General features: G+C 29.1%; 1 protein-coding gene across 1 annotated transcript in view; it reads right to left on the bottom strand.

Moving 5' to 3' along the window:
• Positions 1-18837, bottom strand: part of LOC113367766 (conserved oligomeric Golgi complex subunit 1) — a 52775-nt gene that overhangs the window by 1911 nt on the left and 32027 nt on the right. The window contains exon 9 of the mRNA XM_026609346.1: positions 2629-2853. Within this exon, the coding sequence (XP_026465131.1) occupies positions 2629-2853 (225 nt within the window). The remainder of the gene's footprint in view (positions 1-2628; positions 2854-18837) is intronic.

The raw sequence follows: 18837 nt of genomic DNA, 5'->3' as shown, positions 1-18837 counted from the left end.
TAGAAAGTATGTATGCGACAATTTCAAAAAGCTCTACAGGACGCACTGGTTGTACTACAATCTTGTAATTTAGACATGATATTCTATGAAGTGTCTATTATGAGCACAAATATTAAAATTATCAGATTTTCTAACAAAATTTTTTATTAAGGTTTTTATCTATGGGCGTCAGAGACTTGCAATTGAAGAATGTATGTATGCGACAATTTCAAAGAGCTCTACAGGACGCACCGTTTGTACTACAACCTTATAATTTAGACACAATATTCCTCAAAGTGTCTATCATAAGATGAAATACTAAAATTATCAAGTTTTCTAACTAAATATTGAATTAAAAAAGATTTTATCTATAGATGCTAGAGACTTGCAATTGTAGAAAGTATGTATGCAGCAATTTTAAAGAGCTCTACAGGATGTACCGTTTATTGTACAACCTTGTAATTCACATATGTTATTCTTCAAAGTGTCTTTTTCAAGATCAAATACTAAAACTAATAGGTTCTTTAACAAAATTTTGATTTAAACAAAATTTTGTCTATGGGTGTCAGAGACTTGTAATTGTAGAAAGTATGTATGCGATAGTTTCGAGGAGCTCTACAGGACGTACCGTTTGTACTACAACCTTGCCATTCACATATGTCATTCAGAAAAGTGTCTATTTTAATGACCAATAATAATATCGATAGATTTTCTAACAAAATTTTGAACCAAAGAATTTTTTTCTATAAGCGTCAGAGACTAGCAATAGTAGAAAATTTGTATGTGACAATTTCAAAGAGCTCTACAGGACGCACCGTTTGTACTACAACCTTATAATTTAGACACAATATTCCTCAAAGTGTCTATCATAAGATGAAATACTAAAATTATCAGGTTTTCTAACAAAATTTTGAATTAAAAAAATTTTATCTATAGGTGTCAGAGACTAGCAATAGTAGAAAATTTGTAAGCGATAGATTCAAAGATGTCTTCAGGACGCACCGCTTGTACAACAACCTTGTAATTCAGATATTTTATTCTTCAAAGTGTTTATCATGAGATCAAATACTAAAATTAATATGTTATCTACAAAATTTTGAATCAAAAAAGATTTTATCTATGTGTGCTAGAGGCTTGCAATTGAAGAAAAAATGTATGTGATAATTTCAAAGAGCTCTACAGGACGCACCGTTTGTACTACAACTTTGTAATTCGGACATAATATTCTTCAAAGTGTCTATTTTAAAGACCAATAATAATATCGATAGATTTTCTAACAAAATTTTGAACCAAAAAATTTTTTTCTATAAGCGTCAGAGACTAGCAATAGTAGAAAATTTGTATGTGACAATTTCAAAGAGCTCTACAGGACGCACCGTTTGTACTACAACCTTATAATTTAGACACAATATTCCTCAAAGTGTCTATCATAAGATGAAATACTAAAATTATCAGGTTTTCTAACAAAATTTTGAAAAAAAAAATTTTATCTATAGGTGTCAGAGACTAGCAATAGTAGAAAATTGTAAGCGATAGATTCAAAGATGTCTTCAGGACGCACCGCTGTGTACAACAACCTTGTAATTCAGATATTTTATTCTTCAAAGTGTTTATCATGAGATCAAATACTAAAATTAATATGTTATCTACAAAATTTTGAATCAAAAAAGATTTTATCTATGTGTGCTAGAGGCTTGCAATTGAAGAAAAAATGTATGTGATAATTTCAAAGAGCTCTACAGGACGCACCGTTTGTACTACAACTTTGTAATTCGGACATAATATTCTTCAAAGTGTCTATTTTAAAGACCAATAATAATATCGATAGATTTTCTAACAAAATTTTGAACCAAAAAAGATTTTTTTTATAAGCGTCAGAGACTAGCAATTGAAGAAAATATGTATGCGACAATTTCAAAGAGCTCTATAGGACGCACCGTTTGTACTACAACCTTATAATTTAGACACAATATTCCTCAAAGTGTCTATCATAAGATGAAATACTAAAATTATCAGGTTTTCTAACAAAATTTTAAACTAAAACAGATTTTATTTATAGATGCTAGAGACTGACATTTGGAGAAAGTATGTATGCAACAATTTCAAAGAACTCTACAGGACGCACCTTTTGTGCTACAACCTTGTAATTCCGACATATTGTTTTTCGAAGTGTCTATTATGAGATCAAATACTAAAATTGAAAGGTTTTCTAACAAAATTTTGAACTAAAACAGATTTTATCTATAGGTGCTAGAAACTAGCAGCTGGAGATTGTATGTATGCAAAAATTTCAAAGAGCTTTACAGGACGCACCGTTTGTACTACAACCTTGTAATTCGGACATATTATTCTTCAAAGTGTCTATTATAAGATCAAATACTAAAATTGATAGGTTCTTTAACAAAATTTTGATCTAAAAAAGATTTTGTCTATATGTACAAGAGACTAGCAATTAGACAAAGTATGTATGTGACAATTTCAAAGAGCTCTACAGGACGTACCGTTCAAACTAAAACAATATTACTCAAATATATTACTCTTCCAATTGTCTAATATAACAACAAATACTAAAATAGATAGGTTTTCTAACAAACTTTTGAATTACTGAAGATTATATCTAATTGAATCTATTACAATTTCTCTACTAACTTCAACTTTCTGCTGAACATAACTCTTCTCCACAATTCTATTCCCGGTACTGGTAACCGGTAAAAGGGTAAACCAGTACGAAGACTGTGTATTATCCCTCTGAGTGGTCACAAGTGGTAAAATACAAGCCACTTCTTGTTTTGTCGACTGGTTAGCCACATTTGGAGTAGATGATAATAAAGCATTGAGCTGCTCCGGATTGCCTACCAGGCAACCAAATTGAACCTGGGTAAAAGAAACAAATAGTAAATTATAGATAAATAGTGAATAGTAGGGAATGCAATACCGATGAAAAATTTCAATACCAGTATTTCGGTAATTTTTCATATTAAAACCGGAATACCGGTAAATTACCGGTATTTTTATTATCTTAAACAAACGTAAACAAAATTGAAAGTTGCTAGTACAAACATAAAAAAATGTATACAACTACAACTATATTTAACTATACAATAAAAACAATAAAATAAAACAATAAATAAAGTAAATAAGTATATTGAGTACTTTTCACCAAAAACAAACTTATGAGTAAGAAAGACAAAAAACTCATTAAAGATCATATTACATTAGTATAATAAACTGTATTGTCTGTATCCGATGTGTTAAATTAGCATAATCTCCAATATTTTAAAAAATAATTTTCTACGCTAATTTAAGATCGGATACTTTGTCGAGATAAATAATAAGTTACTATAATTGTTGAGTATTGTTATTTAAAACAATGTGATGCTTCTATAGTATTTTCAAACTTCGAAACGTTGTCGAAAAATAATATTTTATAATTGTAATAAGAAGCAAAAGTATTTAGTAATTATCATAACTATTATGTATAAAGTTAGAAAAAAATAAAGATTACGCATGTATGATATAAATTATTTTGGCGCAAATATCACTTAAAAAACTGTTACACTTTTACAAAAGATGAAACAAACATCATTACCTATCAGTCCAATTCTATTTATTGTAACGCGATATGAAGCCCTTAGTAAAGCAATAAATATTCAGTTTAATGACGAGTTGAGATAATATTTGACATTTGTTTATCCTATAGAATCACTTGAAGATATAGCTGTTTATGCGATTATGGAATTTAAAGATAAATTTGTTCCGAGAAATTTAAACTTTAGTGTATTATGTATCAAATAGCGCTTATGTAAAATTACCGAAAATATCGGTATTTTTTGCGTAAATACCGGTAAAAATATCGCCGAAAAATCGGGCGGTTTACCGGTAATTCGGTATACCGGTATTGCATTCCCTAGTGAATAGGGACCTGTTATTACCTGTGTTTTTTGCACAGCCCGTTTGATATTTCTTTGCAAATGGGGATAAAAAACATCGAAATCAAAAGGATCAATCAGTTTCTTTAAACCATCTCCCACGTTTTGAAAACCAGGGACGTCTCTAGCACTTCCAGAAGTCAAGGTTTGCAGATATCTGACGTCGAAATAAAACTGCACAGCAGCCACTTGGTTAGATTTCAAATAACCAGTATCGTCTGACGCATACACTTCGTAATTTTTAAGAATTTTGTGTGCCAAAGTTTTGATCAAATTCTTTCTGACCGAATTGGGCATCAAGTGTGGACCGACTTGTGCTATTTTGGCATTCGCAGAACAAAGTATGTTTTGTAAAGGAAACGAAGTGTGTGTTGGTATACGGATGTTCGATTCGATCATTTTGTCCTCATCATCCTTTTCCTGGATCGTCACAGTCTCCCATTGCTAAAAAATAATAGACATAGGATAATAGATACAAGATTTATGGATCGATTCTGCCGCACGACAGACCAATGTTATGGCAAGGCCATGTTACGCTCCAACTTGCATACATTATGCTACTGAATCGTACTGAATACTGTCAAAATGTCATGTATTTGTTGTGCATTCAGGCGTTTTACACATAAACTGCAACGTCACTCGTATGTTATGAAGCTGAGTCAGAAAGACCCTGTTATCTAACATCATTTTTTAACTTCCCGAAGGAGAAGTTTATGTTTTCATCAAAAAATCCAATTCGCTAATTTTATGTTTTCTCGACGTTTCAAGCCATTCTGAATCGAATGAGACCAAATTTGGAAAAAGTATGTGTGTGTGTGTGTGTGAACAGATTTTTTTGCCGTAAATCGACGTTTTCTCGAAAACGGTTGGGCCGATTTAAAAAATTTAAAAGCCATTCGATGTATCACGACGAGGACTATCGTTTGTCAGTTTTGTGGAACGATCGGCCGAAACGTTTCTTTATAAATAGCAGAAAAGTGAAAAATTTTTCGTCTACGTTTTAGCCCGCAATTCTGAACCGATTATGAAAATTCAAAAACCGTTCGAAAGATATTGATTGGGAATCGTGCTGATTAGTTTTTGGTAAAGATCGGCCGGGCCGTTTTCTTGTAATAAAGTTGAAAAAAAAAATCGACGGTTTTTATGATTTTTTTTTTTTGAAGTAGATACCATAGTTTTCTAGATCATACTAAAATATTACTGCCCTACGACAACTCGTTTAGCTTTAAAAATTCGTCAAAGTTTGCAAAAATTATTATCGTTTTTTTGGCATTTGTCAAAATTAAGACCTTTCATCGACGTTTGCTCAAAAACGCCTGAACCGATTTCAGAAATTTAAAAGCCATTTGATGTATTTCGATGAGCACTATCGTTTGTCAATTTTGTGCGACGATGTGCCAAGCCGTTTCTTTGTAATTTGAAAAAAAGTGTTAAACTTTTCGTCCACATTTAAGCTCATCCTACCAAACCGATTTTAAAAAGTCAAAAACTGTTCGGAAGATATTAGTTGGGAATGATACTGATTAGTTTTAGGCGAAAGTCTACCGAGCCGTTTTTTTGTAATTAACTGTTGAAAAAAAAATTTAAGCCGATTTTCATGGAACTTTTTTTTGGCGATATACATCATGGTCTTATAGAACTTACTGTAATATTACGGCATTACGACAAGTAGTTTAATTTTAAAAATTCGTCAAACTTTACTAAAATTATTATCGTTTTTTAAAGTAGGATTGATGAAGTATATTATTTACACTTTTTTTTGATTAAGTCAATTATTTACACATATCGGGAAGTTCATGTAACTTGCCTCAAGGCTAAATACCAAACCAACTAGTTATTTTTTTGACGGTAGATACTATAGTCTTCTAGATCATACTAAAATATTACGGCCCTACGACAATTAGTTTAACTTTTAAAATTCGTCAAAGTTTGCAAAAATTAGTATCGTTTTTTTGGCATTTGTCAAAATTAAGACCTTTCATCGACGTTTTCTCAAAAACGCCTGAACCGATTTCAGAAATTTAAAAGCCATTTGATGTATTTCGATGAGCACTATCGTTTGTCAGTTTTGTGCGACGATCTGCCAAGCCGTTTCTTTGTAATTTGAAAAAAGTGTTAAACTTTTCGTCCACATTTAAGCTCATCCTACCAAACCGATTTTAAAAAATCAAAAACTGTTCGAAAGATATTAGATGGGAATAATACTGATTAGTTTTAGGTGAAAATCTACCGAGCCGTTTTCTTGTAATTAACTGTTGAAAAAAAAATTTAAGCCGATTTTTATGGAATTTTTTTAGCGATATATATCATAGTCTTCTAGAACTTACTGTAATATCACGGCCTTACAACAAGCAGTTCAATTTTAAAAAATCGTCAAAGTTTGAGAAAATGAGTAGTTTTCTTTGACGTTTGTTAAAATTAAAATTAGACGATTTTACTTAGTATAACAATATAGTACTTGGTCTTAATAAACATACGTACTAAACCGTTAAAATCCTACGGAAACTGGTTCAAATACAAAAATTGTTGAATTTTGAAAATTTGCTTTTAGAAAATACTCCGCGTTAACGTGTTAGTTCGTTTTCAATTACGTGTAATAAATCCACTGGGAATACTTTTAATCACTCATAAATTAATTTGTTTATTATTGATTAAGTCGATTATTCACACATAACGGGAAGTTCATATAACTTGCCTCAAGGCTAAATACCAATACCAACTAGTTTAAATTTGTGCGGTGTCTAGGTCAGGTTTTCTATCTACCTGGGAAATAAGCCTGACTCCACAGCAACCACATGGCATTTGTCAATATTTAGTATGGAAAGTTCTTCACAACATGGCCTTGCCATAACATTGGTCTGTTATTCGGGAGAATCAGTCCCTTACTTTACATCATTCTATTATCTTACTGATAATATTTTCAGCATGACGCGCGCACTCAACTCCTTCGGCATGTTTTTATCCAAAGTGTTTTCTATAAAGTCGTTTACTGAATCCAGCCAGCATTGCCACAGTTTTACATCCAATGAGGTTATTTCATTGAATACGTGATTTGAAGGAGTTTCTTCAGGTTTATGAATAGATTCGCTCTCGGTGTGTTTGTGAAAACATTGGGAAAGATTTGGACATAAGTGCATCACTGAGTTTAGGTATCGAGATAGTGTTAGGCATGATTTTTCTTCCAGGTATTGTTTTTCTATGTGATCTAACAGACTGAAAGGGAAAATGTGAAATATTGTGAAATTAGATTTATTGTAATATATATATATATATATATATATATATATACATATATATATATACTAGCTGACCCGGCAAACGTTGTTTTGCTAAGTAAGGTATATTCTAAACAATTTCTAGAGAATCAAAAATATTAATACTTTAAGTGTATAAGGATGTGCTAAGGATGAATGCTATATACAATGAGGTATTATAAAAACAGTAAACCCCATTAGTTTGTCTATATATTGTCTGGAAGTTTTATACACTTTTTATAGAAAACATGGTATAATCCAATCCAAGTCTTTTTTGGTCTTTTGACTTTTTTATTACGTTTCAAGTTTTTCTGATTATTTTTGGATTCTGGATTTTGTGTATAATTGTAAATAATACTACTAAGTTTATCAAAAAAAATTCAAATTGTGAGGAGAGATAGAAAATGAATTAAGTATTTCTTCTTTGACCTGGTTTTTAAAAAGTTTCGAGTAACATTCGATGAATTAAAGTAAATTTAATAAAAAGTATATATGTAGAGAAGGGCGAGGCACAAAGGTCCAATTTGACATTGAGCAAATATTAATCATATTATAATAATCAAACCAATTATGTCAAAACAAATAACACATTCAAAACAAACAATTATCTGACTACGTTCAGTAAAACTGCCAGCTACTTCATCATTGTAGAAATGTGCTTTTTTGATGTCTTGCAAAATTTGTTATATAGACCTTTTTACCCTATATAACCCTATATAACAAATTTTGCAAGACATCAAAAAAGCACATTTCTACAATGATGAAGTAGCTGACAGTTTTACTGAACGTAGTCAGATAATTGTTTGTTTGAAATGTGTTATTATTTGTGATATAATTGGTTTGATTTTGGCAGGGTAACTTGGAACAGGTTAAATGTCTTATTTTAATTTTGAAGGTATTTTACAAAATAATTACATTTATAACTAATGCTAAAAAACTACCAATGGAAGAAAATAATTTTATTATGGGTTTTCAAAGATTACCGGTTATCTCCCCCATTTCAAAGATTACGTTTTCAAATCAAGGTTATAGCTGGTTATACATCTTTTTCCCTCTACTTTCTAATATTGTTGTTAAACAATGCTTAACTTTACTGGTTTTTTATACATCGCTGGTGAACCTTTTTAACCCCGGACCTTCAAATATTACTATCTATTAAAAATTCAAAATATCTATGCAAAATATATATGACCGATACCAAGTTTAGGTTATGAATTTAAATAACATAAATAAAAAATAATATAACCTAGAAAATGTTTTATAAATGCCAATAAGTATATAATTATACAAATGAGATATTTCAGAGCACCGTGTTTGAGAAAAATATGCCAAAAAGTGCATTTTCATATTAATATTTCAAAAAAGTTGATATTTTAAGTTTCTAGTAACACTTGCGGCCCGTTTACTAACGTTTTACGTATACAAATAAAACTACAACCAAAACTACTTACTACAATTTATTCATAAATAGATAATATTCACGTAAAACATTCATATTAAACGTAATTGAACATCGTCTGTCAAAAACATTCGACATTTGACGTATGAGCCGCCGTCCATTGTTTTATTTAAATTACGTTTCTACAAAAATGTTCAAATTAAAAATGTTGGCGATTTTGAAATAATATCTCACTTTTCCGACAACCTACTGATTAGCACGAATTTTTCAAGACTAGGCCAAATCGGTTCAGCCGTTTTCGAGTTTTAGCGGATCATTTTATCGAGAGCTCCATTTTTATATATAAAAAGATATATATATATATATATATATATATATATATATAATTATATGTCTATAAATACCTCTTAATGTTCTCTGTAGAGCAATCATGCAAAAACTTCAAAATCATCTTCCCATTATCATCCAGTTCCAAAAACCGATCACTCGCCAAATCGTCCTCATGATACAAATAAAACAAGACATCATCCAACAAAGTCTTTAGACACTTATCAAACATCCTGCACGATTTGATCATATCATTATCAAAACCGTACACATTGTTCAAAGTAAACTGATTATCAGTCTTTCCAATAACCTTTTTGGATAATTTTATTCCCAAATCTTCTTCCGCCGGTTTATTATCAGTGATGTTTTCCAAGTAATTCCAAGCAACGACGTCTCTCTGGTTGTTGGAACTCTGTGATTTTTTTTGTACGATTTTTTTTATGTCCGTTTTGATGCAGGCGATGGCTTTTGTCCAGGTCAGATTTATGAGATGCTGGATGCGTTTTGTGAGCAGAGGCTGGTAGTATTGGACGAAGACGTTGGTCATGTCGGGAACGCCGAGTTTGGTGCAGATTTCTTGCCAGTTTGAAGGTTTTTCTAGAAGAAAATTAAGTGTTAGTGGCATTTAGTCTTAAGGCAAGTTAAAAGAACTTCCCGATATGTGTAATAATGGACTTAATCAACCGAAATTGAGATTTAGATATATAGATGCAATTTTTAACTGTTTACATTGTTCGAAATTTCAATGATTTTTCACTGAATTTCTGGAGTAAAAAATAAACTAGTTGGTATTGGTATTTTGCCTTGAGGCAAGTTACATAAACTTCCCGATTTGTGTAAATAATCGACTTAATTCATGATAGATAAATTGATTTATGAGTAGTTAAAAGTATTCGAAGTGGATTTATTACACATTATTAAAAATCGAACACGTCAACCCGGTCGGAGTATTTTTTAAAAGCAAATTTTCAAAAATCAATAATTTTTATAATTGAACCAGTTTCCAGGACTTTAATGGTTTATTATGTTCAAGACCAAGTATTCTATCATTATATCAAGTAAATAGTCTAATTTTAATTTTAACAAATGTCAAAAGAACTACTCATTTTCTCAAACTTTGATGAATTTTTAAAATCAAACTATTTGTCGTATGGCCGTAATATTTCAGTAAGTTCTATAAGACCATGATGTATATCGCTAAAAAAAGTTCCATGAAAATCGGCTTAAATTTTTTTTTCAACAGGTAATTACAAGAAAACGGCTCGGAAGATTTTCCCCTAAACTAATCAATATCAATCGCAACTAATATCTTTCGAAAAGTTTTTGAATTTTTAAATTCAGTTCGGTAGGATGAGCTTAAATGTGGACGAAAGGTTTAACACTTTTTTCCAAATCACAAACAAACGGCTCGGCCGATCGTCGCACAAAACTGAGAAACGATAATCCTCATCGAGATACATCAAATGGTTTTTAAATTTCTGAAATCGGTCCAACCGTTTTTGAGAAAACGTCGATTTACGGCAAAAAATCTGTTCACATACACGCACACAAACACACACACACACACAAATACACGCACACACATACTTTTTCCAAATTTGGTCTCATTCGATTCAGAATGGCTTGAAACGTCGAGAAAACATAAAATTCGCGAATCGGATTTTTTGATGAAAACATAAAATTCTCCTTCGGGAAGTTAATATATATAAATCACTATTTTGGAAAAATTCATATAAATCTTTTATTTCAACTCACCTATATCTGCCAACTTATGCCTGATCCCTTGCAAAGACTTTACAGAGTTCACCAAATTAATTAAATCAGCTAAATCTTTATTAACCCGGACTTCAACTTCTTGCAACCACTTTTTCATGGCTTGGTTCAATTCATTAGATGATAACGTATTATTAAAATCCATACTGGGCCTAGAAGATAATAATTAAAATATATATATATATATATATATATATATACACCTAAGTCTGTTTTTACACGGTAGATTGGTTCCAGAAGAAGCCGTGTAAAAAAAGACATTGATCTTATACAAAAATGGGTGATTTGTTCCTAATCTCTAAAACCTATTAAAATTAGTGAAAAACAAGAATTTTTAAGAACAAGAATTCATGATTATTTTATTAAATCAAATATATATTGCTTATTTTCACAAGCATAGTAATTAATGATAAAAAAGATATGCACTCTAATCTTAAAAGTAATATAATAATATAATAATAATAATAATAATAATTGTTTGTACGCGCTAAAGGAGAATTCACTTAAATCTTTAAGCTAGTGTTCGCAAACTATCGATACTATCGATGGTTTCAGACGTTTTTCTTTCATAAATACTTTTGTGATATGAACATACTTCACAAAAATTAAATTTGACAAAAAAAATTTAAGTACATAAAATTTCAAATCGCGCTAAATGGAATAAAATCGTGTAAAAAAATTAAAAATATTCAATTTTCAAACCGTATTATATCAAAACCGTGCACAAAAAGACCGTGTAAAAACAGACTTAGGTGTATATATATATATATATATATATATATATATATATATATACTGGTAGTGAAAATTTATTATCATTTACCCACCTGAAGTGCAAAATATCATCTCCCAGCACTCTTTCAACAACCGCACTCTCCGAACTCAATTGTTTAATAACCGGCAACACATCCGATTTTAACATTTTATCAAATTCAACATTCACTAAGGGTTGAGGATTTCCAATAAAACATTCGTGAACCAATAGTAATGTATTGATTAATAAGTTTGCAGATTCCTGGACTTTTGTTTTGACATTGTACTGTTCGTTTTTCGGTTGCAAAATTTCATTCAGGGCTTCAATTCGCAGATTGATGAAAGTGTTCAGGATATTTGATAGGAGTTGATCTTGTAATAGACATAGGGTGCATATACAACAAACAGCGGTCTGAAATAATGATAAAACTAGCTGTAAGTGGAATTCTGTCTTGAGGCAATTATGGCATCGTGCCTTAAGGCAAATTGCTGGAACTTCCCGTACCGTAACGAAATGTTCGAGAAATACTGAATGCTTTCAAATAGATTATTATAAATATTGTAACATTGTCTAATATTTATAAGAATTATATAAACTGAATTGCAGAGTTGAAATTATTTATAAAGTATATTAGAACTATAGTCAGAATTAAAAATAAAATTTGAAATATTTTCGATATACAAAAAAAAAAAAAAAAGTTGGAACAATTTTTTTTTCCAAAATCAATTATTTGTTAAGACAAGCAGAAAGTTCTTTGAATCATTTCAATCGTACGCTTAGTTCTCTCAAAAACTGCCATTTTTTACATATTTAGCTCCGTATCTTCAAAATGGCTGGGCCTGCCTTTGCCAAAAACTAATAAACACTTCTCCCAATCATTACTAATTGAATGTTTTTTAGATGATTCAAATCGGATACTCCGTTCTCTCAAAATTCGATTTTTATTTTCTGCACTCTTTGCTTCGTATCTCCGAAACGGCTGGACCTGCCTTCGCCAAAAACTAATCAGCTCTTTTCCCTATCAATAGGAATCGAATGTTTTTTGAACCATTCAAATCGGTTGATCCGTGCGCCCTAAAACGTGACTGGAAATTTGTATCCATACATACATACACACACACACATACATACACACACACACACACACACACATCCATTTTTTCTGAAGTATGCCAAAACGTTCAGAAACCTTCAAAACGTCGAGAAATGTAAAAATTTTCAATTCCAATTTTCGGCCCATTACAATAACTTACCCTACGGGAAGTTAACTAGTGGTGCATGGCATCGTGCCTTAAGGCAAATTGCCGGAACTTCCCGTACCGTAATTAAACATTTGAGGAATAAAAATAATAATTCAACAAAAATCTCTATGAATAAATATTATAAAAACTAGAATTTTCATTATTTGTTCCTTGTAGACAAAATATGAAAACTTATTAGATAAGACGACGCTGTTTATATATATGTTTGAATAAAATATATATAAACAATATCTATTTAAGCGGACTTATTAGAGGTAGAATGAACATTATTTTATATCAAATGCATCAATTTTTCGTTCGCGAAATATATGCACTGAGTTAACAAATTTAAATAGTTCATGTAGTATCAACAATACAAACATGAAAAGCATTAAATTTTGTTTTTTTAATATTATAGATGTGGGATTAGAACCCGATGGGTTTTTAACTTTATTAACTATTAAACCGAACAAAAATTACGGTGACGCGCCAACCAACTCAGCTACAATGACATGCTCACGCGAAACGCTGTGATTTAATCTTAAATGACTGGACCTGCCTATACCAAAAACTAATCAGTACGTCTCCACATCAATACGAATCGAATGTTTTTTGAATCATCCAAATCGGCCGATTTGTTCTCTCAGAACATGCCATTTTTTGCACTTTTTGCTCCGTATTTTCGAAACGGCTAGACCTACCTTCGCCAAAACTACTCGGGACGTCTCCTTATGAATATGAATCGAAAGCTTTTTTTAACTTCCCTTCTTCTGTAATAACTCTCCCTTAGGGTAAGTTATTGTAATGGGCCGAAAATCGAAATTGAAAAATTTTACATTTCTCGACGTTTTGAAGGTTTCTGAACGTTTTGGCATACCCCAAAAAAATGGATGTGTGTGTGTGTATGTGTATTCGTGTATCAACCGAATTGAATGGTTCAAAAAAATTCGATTCCTATTGATAGGGAAAAGAGCTGATTAGGTTTTGGCAAAGGCAGGTCCAGCCGTTTCCGAGATACGGAGCAAAGACTGCAGAAAATAGAAATCGAGTAGAACGGAGTATCCGATTTGAATGAACAATTCAATTAGTTCTAATATAAAAAAACATTCAATTAGTAACGATTGGGAGAAGTGTTTATTAGTTTTTAGCAAAGGCAGGCCCAGCCATTTCGAAGATACGAAGCTAAATATGTAAAAAATGGCAGTTTTTGAGAGAACTAAGCTTTCGATTTAAATGATTCAAAGAACTTTCTGCTTGTTTTAACAAAATAATTTATTTTGGAAAAAAATTTTTGTTCAAACTTTTTTTTTCAAAAAAGAATTTTTTTGTATATCAAAAATAATTCAGATTTTATTTTTAATTCTGACTATAGTTCTAATATACTTTAAACAAATAATTTCAACTTTGCTATTCGGTTTATATAATTCTTATAAATATTAGACAATGTTACAATATTTATAATAATCTATTTGAAAACATTCAGTATTCCTCGAACATTTCGTTACGGTACGGGAAGTTCCAGCAATTTGCCTTAAGGCACGATGCCATACACCCCACTAGTTTTGTATTCAAATCGGTTGATCGGTGTTCCCGAAATAGTCGACAAAAATTTGTATCCGCAAGCACACACACACACACTAAATGTATATTAATTGTTATCCACAAAGTATAATAATTGAATTTTTAAATTCTCTTAAAACTAATGTGTGGGCTTTATATTTAAAAAATAATTAATTAAATAAAATTATATAAAATAAAAATTCTGTCTTTTTTTCAAAATAGTCAATTTTGTTAAAAAATTTAAAATTTTTCAAAAATCTAATTTTCAAAAACAAATTTCTAATAATTAAAAAAAAAAATTTGATACAGGAAGTTCCAGCAATTTTCCTTAAGGCACAATAAGTTGAGAATAAATGGTTAATAGTGATAAAACTATCATACCTCTGTTTTAATATCAGGACATTTCAGTGCTTCATTACAAGCATTTTTAATCGTCTCATTGAATGTAGAAATCATATTCCATTGTCTCTCAGCAAGCTTCATCCAATTAAATTTTTTATCTGATTGGACATCATCATTTACACGAAATTGTAGACCTAAAAAAATAGAAAATTAGGAAATAAATCGATATATATATATATATATATAATATAATGATTTTCTTACCTGTGCTGATATGCCTCGCAAAACAAATACAACTCCACAGCCCCCAAAAATCTTCATTCTCGATAGCAGTCCAAATCTTTTCAGGCACAATAATTAATATATGTATTTGTGCAGCTACAGAATCCTGAGAGAAGTTCATGTGCGACCTGCTGCTATTTCTCGAATTTGTTAGTTGCAATTTAAAAAATCCAGACTCTTTAGATTTTTCACAAACTTCATTGATTTTGCTAACATGTTGTATCACTTTAGAAGCTGTCTGTTTCATCTCGGCTATTGTATCAGCAGCTTGGAGGAGATCACGGTAACGCTCCCTGGGGAATAAAAAATAAGTAATAATAATAATCATATAAGCCTTGAATTTGCCTTAAAGCAAGTTGCATGAACTTCCTGATATGTGTTAATAATCGACTTGATAAAAGTTGATATGTACTTTCACTAAAAACTTCAACTAATAATATATGTAATTATATTAATGTTACTATTTCTTACCCGACCATAGTTCGTAATTCCTCACGCTTTTTCTCAATTTCATGCTGAAGCTTTATACGAACTTGTTCAATTTCTTGGATAGATTTTTGCTCAAAAAGCTGTTCAGGATTAATTTCATATAAAGCTGACTTGGACATGTTGAATTAGATATTTAAACATTTATATTAAACATAAATATAATGCATTTGAAACTCTTAGTGTACAATTAAAATTTATTACAATTGTACAATTTGAGGTTATGTGTCTTTGTGTGATATTAATAATTGTTATTGTAAGAGTTAAATAATGTTTTTATGGGCTAAATATCATTTTTCATATACTACATTATAATTTATAATTGTTTTCAACTATTAGCAATTATGTATTTATAAATTATAACTAGCACAGATATTTGTGAATTTATTTCATTCTTGACAACGCGGCGCTGTCATGTTGACGTTTGAGGACCACTCGTACCTAACTTCAGAGTTCAAAATTGGCGCAACTTTTAAAATTCAAATATACGAATTTAAAAAATGCAGAAAAACATTGATATAGATATAAATATACAAGTTATGAATTAGCAAACAATATTATAAAACTGTATAAAGCCGATTGGCGTATAAATAAATAAATAAATAAAAAAATAAATAAATAAATAAATAAATATGAAACATTTTTTACTTATCTATGTATAAATACTTTGTATTCATATTTTTATATTTTGTATCTATTCTAAAAAATCAAACGCAACAAAATTATTATTATAAATATTACTCGCGTTTATTTTCATATCATATTTACACGTACAAATTCTAATTTAAGATTATAAATATAATTTTTGTTTACGTCAATAATATAATATAATATATAGTTATTATTACAAAGAAAAACAACGATAAAGATTAATATTTAGATATATTAATTAATATGTGTTTATCTAATTTAATTTAATTATTTCAGGCCCGAGTAACACAGAATCACGTGCAGATACAAAGAAGAATATTCTAAGTAATTTTATTCTATATATATTTATATATAATATATACAATATAAATATATATTTACATACATACAGACAAAGTGAGATGTGAAACCAAAAGAATGAAAATATATATATATATATATATATATCGGAACGTAAATATTACGTAACATAGGTTACATAACAGTGACATTACGTAACTGTTATGAATTTCTTATTACACAAAATTATATAATATTTATAATGCAGTTTTTCAAATTTAAACCTCTATTATTATTTTTGAGGGCATTTTTAAGCTTTTTGTGTTTTTGAAATAAAATGTGTATTTTTGTACACTAAAAAATGGCCAATTTGGCACTAAAAACGTATGGAAATTGATTTAAATAAATTCTTTTTCCAACATAATTTAATTTTCTTTTTATTTTTATTATCTGGGTGGATGCTTTGTATATACATATATGGAATAAACAAAAAAAGTTTTTACCAGACATCCACCTAAATATTAAAATAAAAACTAAATATGTTTAAAAATATTTAAAAAAAAAAATCCCATACGTTTCCTGTGCCATCTTAGCCCTTCTTCAGTAAAAAACACAATATTTAAAAACACATTAAATAAGCAAAACACTTGATTAACACTCATATTTATGAAAATTAAGGTTTAATTTGAAAAACAAAAATTACATATAATATATATCCTACAACCGCGTTGGCGAAATGTTTGAAACAAATTAAGAAAAAAAATGTTTAAATTAAATTTGGAGCATTAAAAAAAATACAGAAATTAGTAAATAATCGTCAAACGTTAAGAATTTAAAAAAGTTTAAATTAAAACAAATCACAATCAAATTAAAACAGAATTTCAAATTATAAGTTCACAAAAACATTTGAAATTTAGTTACGTAACAGATACGTTGCCTATACGTACAAATATTTAAGTTACAAATATTTAAGTAACGTTAAAAAAACCTAAAATCGATGTTATTACTATATATATATATATATATATATATATATATATATATATATATATACACATACATAAATATATATTTATTTCTCATGGAATAGTCGAAGAGGCAGTACACTTAAAATCACACATCAAAAATTAAACTATGACTTCACTTATAAAAAAATATTTGCAACATTCACCGCAACATTCAAATATGTCTTTTTCACTTTCAAAAATATAGAGCAAGCATAAATTTATTTTGAAATGACAAAAATAAATTTGACGACACCAAAAAAAAGCATCACGAAAGGCACATATGGCAGTGTTAATCCTAAGCTAACCAATTATAAGAGAAATATATATATATATATATATATATATATATATATAATGAAAATCACATACACAAATCTCTAAATAGAATATCAAGCTAGCCAGTAAATAAAGGCTAGGTTGTAGCCAAAATATATGAATATCGAATAAACCTATAAAAATTCATACACGATCATTATATATATATATATATATAATATATATATATATATATACATATATGTATATGCATTATCCATTCAATTATAATTATAAAAATGTAAATAAAATCTATCGCTGTTGATAAATATCTTTTTTCTATTCTAAATTGCACAAAATAAAAAGTATGATCCCTCTTAATGAGAATAAACTTATATATATATATATATATATATATATATATATATATAATAAACCATATTTATAAAAATTCAATTTAAAGAAAATGTTCATCATAGTTAAAGCGGCAAATAGCACACATCCAAAAATTTTGATGAATCAACTCATAAATTTGTTAAAAACTATACACAATATATATATAATATATATATATATATATATAATATACATACTGTTTCTATTATCTACCATTCTGCTAATTAAAATTATTTCATTGCAATAAATTTTTACATATCATACAGCTTTACAAGGATTTTGTTGACAAGAATTTCACATTCAGATTAATCTTATTATTAATAAAGTTAAAAATATAAAAGTTTAGTTTATGAACTTAAAACTAAAAGTTATACTTCATCTTATCGAAGAGCATTACATATATGTTTTGACGATACATTTATACATATATGCAGCACGAAGATAAAATTTATGTACAAATTTATATTGTAAAGATTCAAATGTCCATTTGTGACTATAGTAATGGATATATATATATATATATATATATATATCTCAGGCCATTTATACTTGAAAAAATGTTTCGTTTTCCTTTAACTTGTTTAACACAAAACTATGCAATTCTTAAAATATTGACTTGATTATAAAACTTGTTTATTTGTCTGGACGTTTCGACAGAAAAATCAGTCATCAGTGAAAAAATTGCAAACTAAAACAATGTGAATATGAAAAGAAAAATATTAAAATTAAAAGAATTAGTTTTGATTTAGCTCTCAAATTGTTGATGCTGTGATGATGACATCAAGAAGAAGAAGACATATTTTCATGATCTGCTGAGTACTTCTACTAATTAAACACTGACAATTTTATAATAAACTAATAGAAAATAATTTATAATAATCCTGAAAACCAAAAAAAGAATTATCTTGAATAAAAAAAAAATC

This window comes from Ctenocephalides felis, unplaced genomic scaffold, assembly GCF_003426905.1.
Source record: "Ctenocephalides felis isolate EL2017-DRISC unplaced genomic scaffold, ASM342690v1 CF-g0.4_SCAFFOLD_01170, whole genome shotgun sequence".
Taxonomy (NCBI): Eukaryota; Metazoa; Arthropoda; class Insecta; order Siphonaptera; family Pulicidae; genus Ctenocephalides; species Ctenocephalides felis.
This window is presented reverse-complemented; position numbering and strand designations above follow the sequence as displayed.